This window comes from Pituophis catenifer, unplaced genomic scaffold, assembly GCF_029215685.1.
Source record: "Pituophis catenifer annectens isolate HBS135680 unplaced genomic scaffold, rPitCat1.0.hap2 SCAF_6, whole genome shotgun sequence".
NCBI lineage: Eukaryota > Metazoa > Chordata > Lepidosauria > Squamata > Colubridae > Pituophis > Pituophis catenifer.
Genome location: NW_027256886.1, coordinates 62,876,467 through 62,885,002, shown reverse-complemented (window position 1 = coordinate 62,885,002; position 8,536 = coordinate 62,876,467). Strand labels below are relative to the sequence as shown.

At 37.1% G+C, this 8,536-nt stretch overlaps 1 protein-coding gene across 19 annotated transcripts in view; it reads right to left on the bottom strand.

The window, feature by feature from the left end:
- Nucleotides 1-2,262: 2,262 nt before the first annotated feature.
- Nucleotides 2,263-8,536, bottom strand: part of JAKMIP3 (Janus kinase and microtubule interacting protein 3) — a 58,193-nt gene continuing 51,919 nt past the window's right edge. For 18 of the 19 annotated variants that reach the window (XM_070944844.1, XM_070944843.1, XM_070944845.1 and 15 more), the window contains one exon: nucleotides 5,134-5,184. In XM_070944844.1, coding sequence (XP_070800945.1) covers nucleotides 5,134-5,184 — 51 coding nt within the window. Of the gene's footprint in view, nucleotides 2,407-5,111; nucleotides 5,185-8,536 lie in introns of those variants that run through there. The other variant, XM_070944842.1, reaches the window with a different exon arrangement.

Sequence of the window (8,536 nt, the reverse complement as noted above, 5' to 3'; positions counted from 1 at the left end):
CTATAGTCAGTTGGAAATAAAATTATGGTCAGTAGAATTTTCTTCCATGTCAATGTGTTTAGGATTATAGCCTAAATGAAGAAATTAGGTGGCCTACTAATATTCAAATTATCTCTAGAAATTTCTACAGTCTAAGATTGTGAATAACACAAACCATCGTCTGAATCAAAATGGTACTTCTTGATCTTTTTCAACCCAATAGAAGGGTAGTGGTATTTTTATACAAACTCTACTAAATTGTCTCCACAGTTCTTTAGTTAAGACCCTCCTGCTTGACCTGACCTTCTTTAGAGAATAAAAAGATAAATGTAAAGGAGTCCCTGTGGATTTTACTCCACTGGTCATTGCCGTCTATAAGGGGTGAGGATCATTTCCATTTCAAGGTCATTGAACAAGCACTATCTGAAGACATTTCTGTGGTCATCTGGCCAGCATGATGTCACAGAGCACTGTTATCTTCCTATTGAAGTGGTACCTATTTATCTACTTGCATTTGCATGCTTTCGAACTGCTAGGTTAGCAGAAACTGGCGTGAGGATGGGAGCTCACTCCATTGCATGGAGCTCGGGTCTCGAACTTGGGCTGATGGCTTTCCAGCTGACTAGCTCAGCATCTTAACCACTGAGCCACCATGCCACCCATACTTTCTAGAGAGTAAGTCCAATAAAATCAATGGAACATTTGAATAGCATCAAATTTACATTAGAAGCAAGTCCTACTGAGGTGGTGAGTCACAAAATGTGGGTCAAGGGCAGGGGTGTCAAACTCACGTCATCACTTTGTTGTCATGTGACATATCATGACTTCCCCTCCTTCGCTAAAATAGGGGTGGGCGTGCCCAGCACATGACGCATCCGGCCCACAGGCCGTGAGTTTTACACCCCTGGTTTAGGGCTTACGCTTACCTGATTTTTATTTGAATTTAATTGAGTTAGAGGTTTGGCTTTTCCATGAATTAGTGTGTCTGTACCAATGCAAAGAATCGTACATCTTCAAATGATAATCTGATGTTATCCATGTGTTTTTAATATATATTGAATTTGTATATGTATAAATGTATAAAATAATCAAAAATAATAAACTATTTAAAATTCAAAGCAAAGCAAAACAAAGCAGTTTATCATATTTAAAACTTTTTAATAGAAGAAAGAGATCATTAAAAAGTTTTGTTATAATTTGGTGAATAATAAAAACCACCTTCTCACCTGTTGATAATTCCTGAATATCAAGATCACTTTCTGGAGAGTTGATGTTTTCTCCCTGTGCTCCTTCTTCTTGCCATCTTAAAATAACAGCTGGGGAAGATAGATATATATGTATGTCTCTTATATATCCCTGTATAATCTTTATTTACTGCTTGCTCAACTATTTTGTTATGTGCGGTCAGTTTCTCTGCTTCTTAATTTACAAGCAACTCTTCTCAAACCATTTAATGCAAGAGATCCATTTCCATCTGCTGCTTGTGCTTTCTTAATATATTTCTCACATTTTTTTCAAGTTTCCATTACAGTTTTAATAGTTTTAAATAATTTTGTTTCCTTTTTCAATTAGCTTTTGCTTTGGTTCTGGTTGCTTGGTTGCTGATAACACTGACTTCCCTTCATCCAGGAATCGAAGTGCATTAAATTTTGTGCCTTTTATGATCTCCTGGCCATGCTGTAGACAAGCTTCACTGAAATTTCAGAATGGAGTGGAAGTTTGGGAAATGTTCCAAACTTTTTTGTCTCAACGTTCCTCATGGTTAGCGAACAAGTCAATTTAATACATACTATGGAAAGACATAATTTAACTGCAACTAATTCCTCACTTTCATGAATGAAACATTATTCCCATTCATTCATTCATAGTTTCACCAATGATTAGCTTGGAACTGTTTCCAATCTTCTTTCAAGACATGTATTTAAGCATTTACAAATAACAGTACAAGGACTGAATTACAAAACAGGATGAGTTCACTTCTTTACAGAAGCAGTTTACTGCCTGCTTAGCAGGGAACTAAAATATTTTCACTTCATCTGAACGAATTTACTGCTTTTCATGTAAAGCTGAAGTTGTTTCGGGTAGCACAGATGGGGCTTCCTTCAGAGAAGCCAGTTAATTACTACGATTTTTTTCTTTCTCTCTCTCTCTCTCTCTTTTTTTTTGGCTTTCTTCTTTAACAATTTTAATACTAGTTCATAAAAAGTTAGAGAGCTATACTTGTCCGAAGATCAGGCTTAACTTCAAAATAAAATTCACGCAAGTTCTTCTTTATAAAAATGGTCAAAAGTTTAGAACTTCAGTCTTCAGTGTCAAAATAAACTGCAGTCCACTTTCTTGTAATGAAATTGTCTTTTCTCCAATTTCTTTGTTATATACAAGGTTACATTGTCCTAAAAGATAAACATTTCTAGTCTTCTCTCTGGGCTGAAAAAAGAAAACACAATACAGAAGAAGAAACTAAAGTTATATAAGAGAGGAGCTTTATTTTTATTTTATTAATCAAATTTCTCTACCACCCATCCTGTTTGCATGCCTCTTGGGCCCTTGAAATAAAGGCTCTCTTTCTACAGACACAGATATCTGAACTTGAATTTCTTTTCTAATATTCTCTTACTTTTTTAGATATTACTATTAAAACATAGGAGAGGGAAGGACATATAGAACTCTTGATTCTTCTCAATCACTCTCTGCCTGAGACTTTTAAGGTGATGGATGACCTTTCTAAAGAACTTCTAAGTCTCATCTAGAAGGAAATATTTTCAACCATGGAAGCATACATATTTCTGTAAGCTCCATGTGAATGTGTTGTGTGCACACATGAATGGGTGTGTCTGAATAAGTGTAGAGGTTGAGTGTTACAATGGCCAAAAATGGAATTCCATACATGACCTGTGGGAACAACACCAGCCAATAATTTCTGACTCCAAGCTCAGTTGTAGTATCTCTCTGCTATTGTGTGGAATGGCTGTAGCACAGAGATTATAGTTGGCTGGTTTGTGGTGGACACAAACCTGAACTTACTTTGTGCGGTGACTAAAGTATCCAGTCAGAAGAAAACTAGAAAACATAGGTGATAACATGTAATGTTGCTCTATATGAAAGGCAGTGAGAGCCAGTTTGGTGTAATGGTTAAGGTTAGAAACAAGGAGGCTGTGAGTTCTAGCAGGAAGCCAGCTGGGTGATCTTGGATCAGTCATTTGATCTCAGCACCAGGAAAGAGACAATGCCATTCCACTTCCAAAATCTTGCCAAGAAAATTTGGCAGTTCCCAGAAGTCAAGACTGATTTGAAGGCACACATACATTCACAAAAGGTTATTGTTGATAAGAATTGTATTAGGTATCCTATGCATGCTTACTCAGAAGATCCCATTTTCATAAAAGAAACTTATTCCCTAGTCATTATGCATAAGATTGTAGCATTTCCCATTTTTATAAGGAATCTTGATTTCAATCCTTAATGAAGTCAGGTAATATCTATTTGCCTTTTCATAAAATAACTCCACATCAATTTACTTTGGGACCTGTAGTGAAAAGTTAGTGAAAACCCCCAAAGGAGTGGCTTATGTTCCTTCTAATGTGCATGTGTGTGCACTAACCCACACACATACGCCGTAAAAGGTTGGGTGCACACAAAGTTAAGTACCCCAAAACAACAACAACACAACAAATTTAGGTACTCTAAAACTCCAGGCTTGCAATTTGCAAGAAAGCTCGTACTGGTTTTGCCAGCTCAGCTTAAGTGCAGGAGTGAGAGTCACTTTGGGCCAACACAACATGGACTGAGTCAGCTTTCCTGGGGGGAGATGTCCTTTCCATTGCAGCAGGCAGGCGGTCTTTTCCCAGCCTTGCAGTTGCAGCCAACCTTCTTTGGATTAGGCCCAGCTAGAGACATGCCAGGCAGGGTCCCAGACCTAAAGGCACTTCCCTGTTCTCCTTTCCAAAACAAACAAACGAACTTTGATTCCTGTTGAGTTTTGGGTTGCACAAGGTCCATGCTTGTTGTTAACTTGATAAATCATTCATTTTTAAATGACTAATAATGAAAGTTTAAATAATTTCAGACTAAATAAGAGCTAGGGTGGCGTAGTGGTTAGACTGCAGTACTGCAGGCTACTTCTGCTGACTGCCGGCTGCCAGCAGTTTGGCAGTTCGATTCTTACCGGCTCAAGGTTGACTCAGCCTTCCATCCTTCCAAGGTTGGTAAAATGAGGAACCAGATTGATGGGGGCAATATGCTGACTCTGTAAACTGCTTAGAGAGGGCTGTAAAGCACTGTGAAGTGGTATGTAAGTCTAAGTGCTATTGCTATTGCTACATGCAGAGAAGTGATGGGGGAAAAATGAGAGAAGAGGCTATCTAAACCCTTTCTGTGTAATGCTTTCTTCCAAAAAATTATTTCACCACTATATCAAATTCTGCTAAAACATGAAGAAATAATTTTAATGCTTATAAATATCAATTGTAATAATAAATCATTAGTGATTAGCAGGATTATATTATAATCTATAAGAACATATATGTAGAGTCAATTTAGTTTGATTTAGTTGTTAAGGCACAGGTCTAGAAATCAGGATACTATAAATTCTAGTCCTATGTTAGGCAAAATACAGTTATGGGTGTCTTTAGGCTAGTCCCCCTCTCAAGAGAAGGATGTGGCAAGCCGCTTGTGAAAACTGCAGGAGACAGATGTTGGGAATAAAAAAATGACTTCAAATCATGACTTTTAAGTGTGTTTGTGACATGCTATTATACTTTATAGTTTCTATACTTTAACTAAGAAATATATAAACATTTTAATATGTTGATGTTACAGGTACCTGCATTTATGATGCACAAATACTTGGTTTGAGAAAAGCTGCAGAAAACAATTCTCCCTCTCCCCCTCCCCCACACACACCAAATTTATAAGAAATTAGAAGGAAAATTGATGGTGGCTGTAACAGTGCAGTCAAAACGTTGTCTATTTTTTATATGCATTGCCTTGGCATCTGCCATCTTGTCTTTTTTTTTTTTTTTTTAACCTGCTTTTCAGCTAAGCCTCGACTGTATCCCAAGCTGTGTGGGTCATAAGAAATCATTAGGTTCAATGAAAGGAGTGCAGAAAGAATAAGGAAGGAGGATGCTTACCTCTTGTAGCTGGATGGACACACTATGACCAAAGAATGAAAGCTAGAGAAAAAAATAAAAACAAAAATAAAAACTAAAAAAAGGGAGGAGAGGAAAAAATGGAAAGAAAAAAAAAAGAGAGAAAGATTTTAAAGCACACCTAGTAAGAAACCAGCAAGGAGTCTAGAATAAGGGGCCGTAGTCTGTGCAAAGGTGTGAAATAGGTTGGGATAGGACACTTTCCAAATTAATTTGCCCTCTAACGGATGTCATGTCTGTTGGCATGAACACAACATATAAGAAAGACAGAGAATGCAGGATGGCTCAGATTCCCAATTACTTTTGCTTTGTCCCTATCCATTTCCAGCACATAATCCCCCTGGGCTCATTGATAGGATAGAAATTTAACAGAAAAACAGAATAACAGAGTTGGAAAGACTGTGGAAGTCTTCTAGTCCAACCCTCTGCTCATGGAAGAGACTGTATACTTATAAACTTGGCATGGAATTCTGGGAGTTTGATGGTCCTCTAATTTCTTGCAAAAATAATGGTCTAGTAGTGCGTCACATCGTTTTATCTACATATACAAAACCTGAAATGCTGCCATTTCATTCACTTCCATGAACCATTCACCAGTAAGAAAAATCATTGTGTTTACTGGGATCAGATATTTGCAGTATGCTTCAATACCTATGGTTTTAAATGAAGTTCTTTATTTTAATGGGACTTATTTTTGGTGAAGAAAGGACACAGTTTCAGGCTTCTTCTATTCAATTGTACCTTTTCTAAATAAAATTTATTAGCTAATGAATTTATTCAAAAGAACCAGATGTGACATTCCTTTTCTTTTAAAAAAATATTTTCTATATGATGCTTCATAGTCTATTACACTTACATATACAATTCTTAATTTTATGGCTCTAGGAAGCTGTAATGCTGAAAACACACAAGAATTCTAGTTTTCTTATTGTTTTAAGGAACATAAAAGCAAGCTAGAAGAGTAATCTGCTTTTCATTCTATTTTGAACAGGGACAGAAAAGAAAGACTGGGGATTATTGTACTTTGCTGCAGAAAGTTAGTTTAGAAGAGACTTGTCTCAAATGTCTTGCAAACCAAATGCAAACCCCCCCTCCAATAATATTCTTTCTTCATGTTATCAGAAGCATCTTTGTATTTTAACACTACATGTATTTTTAAAATGTTGTGTCCAATATCTGCAAATGATTGTGTTATTGTCACTAGGCCACGAAAAACATAGAAGAAATGGTGTTGTTTTTATAGTTAGGAAGAGCATAGAAAGAACAGTACTTGGTTACAATGAAATAAATGACCAAATACAGATGGTCCTTAACTTATAACAGTTCATTTAGTGACCGTTCAAAATTACAACGTCACTGAAAAAAGTGACTTATGACCATTTTTCACATTTACAACCATTGCAACATTCCCAAGGTCACATGATCAAAATGCAGATGCTTTTTGCAACTAACTCATATTTGTGACGGTTGCAATGTCCCAAGGTCATGCGACCCCCTTTTGCAATCTTCTGACAAGCAGACTCAACGGGGAAGCCAAATTCACTTAACAGCTGGGTTACTAATTTACCGACTGCAGTGATTCACTTAATAACTATGACAAGCAAAGTCTAAAGTGGGGCAAAACTCACTTAACAAATGTTTCATTTAACAACAAAAATTTTGGGCTCAATTACGGTCGTAAGTTGATGTATACCTATAATATCAATTAGACTTCATGGACAACCCTTTGATATGATGAGCATTCAAATTTATGCTCCAACCACTGATACAGATCATAAATCCAGTTTTAAATTGACAGAGTATACAAGCAAGATGTGCTGCTTGTGATTGGAGTCTGGAATGCCGAAAAAGAAGAAAATTGGATTATATGGCTTAAAGGTAAAGATAAAGTTTCCCTTTGCACATATGTGCTAGTTGTTCCCAAATCTAGGGGGCGGTGCTCATCTCCATTTCAAAGCTGAAGAGCCAGTGCTGTCCGAAGACGTCTCCGTGGTCATGTGGCCGGCATGACTAAATGCCCAAGGTGCACAGAATGCTGTTACCTTCCCACCAAAGGTGGTCCCTATTTTTCTACTTGCATTTTTTATGTGCTTTTGAACTGCTAGGTTGATAGAAGCTGGGACAAGTAACGGGACCTCACCCCGTTACGCGGCACTAGGGATTTGAACTGCTGAACTGTGGACCTTTCAATTGACAAGCTCAGCATCTTTGCCACTGAGCCACCGTGTCCCTTATATGGCTTAGGAAATTTAAATGAAGCAGGAGACCAATTTATAAATTTTTGTCACACTAATGATTTCTTCATAGCTAACACTATCTTAAAATAGCCAAAATAATGCATCCTTACATGGATATTACCTGATGGAGTATATAGAAATCAAATTAACTATATTATTGCTAAGAGGGTGTGGAGGAGGTCAGTTATAGCATCAAAGACATGACCAAGTACCGACAGTGGAAGAGATCATGTACAGTTACGTTACTGCTCCAAGTTAAGCTAAGGGCCTCTCAGTTTCCATAATATGATCTTGAATATATACACCATGATTTTCAAGGAGAACCAAAGACATCACTTTAAACTTCATTGACAGAGAACCTGTTGGATTATGAAATGAATTGAAAGGATGAATGTGAAAAAAGACTGCTAAAAATGAAGACAGGAGAAAGTAAAGTGCCTGTCAGACAACACCATTGAAATTGCCAAGAAGAGAAGCCAAAGTACCCCCCCCCACACACACAAAAAGACAAAAATCTCAGAAAGGGACTCAACAAAAAGTTTCAGAGAGCTGTTAGAAGACAGAAGGAGCAGTATTCCAAGAACATGTAAAAATACTGAAGATGAAGATGGACGTATAATAATTAATTCAAAGGAGATCAAAAGAAGACGGAAGGAATGTATTGAAATGCCAAGTTATCTTCCAAGATACCTTAGAAGATATTCCTGGTTTACAAGAGCTTCTTCTATTAGAAGGTGACATTAGATCAACAGTCTGGTTATCACCAAATTGGAGGACTACAGAAACTGATGGAATACTCACTGAAATATAGCAAGCAATAGAAGAAGAACCAGTCATGTTTTTTACAGAGATATATTTGCAAATCTAGAGAACAACACAGTGACCAATTGATTAGAAGATTTTAATCTACATTCTAATGCCAGAACAAGGAGACTTGACAGGATATGCAGATTATTGTACAATATCTGTTAGGAAATGATAATTACCTAACTTGTTGGGTTGGCAATATATAAATCTCAATTATAGCTTTAAGACTGTATTGCTGTATTGCATCATACTGTGTCCTGATTGGTTAACCCTGGTTAACCAGCCCTGGTGGCGCAGCAGACTAAAGCACTGTTATTAACATCAGCTGCCTGCAATTATTGCAAGTTCAAATCTCACCAGGCT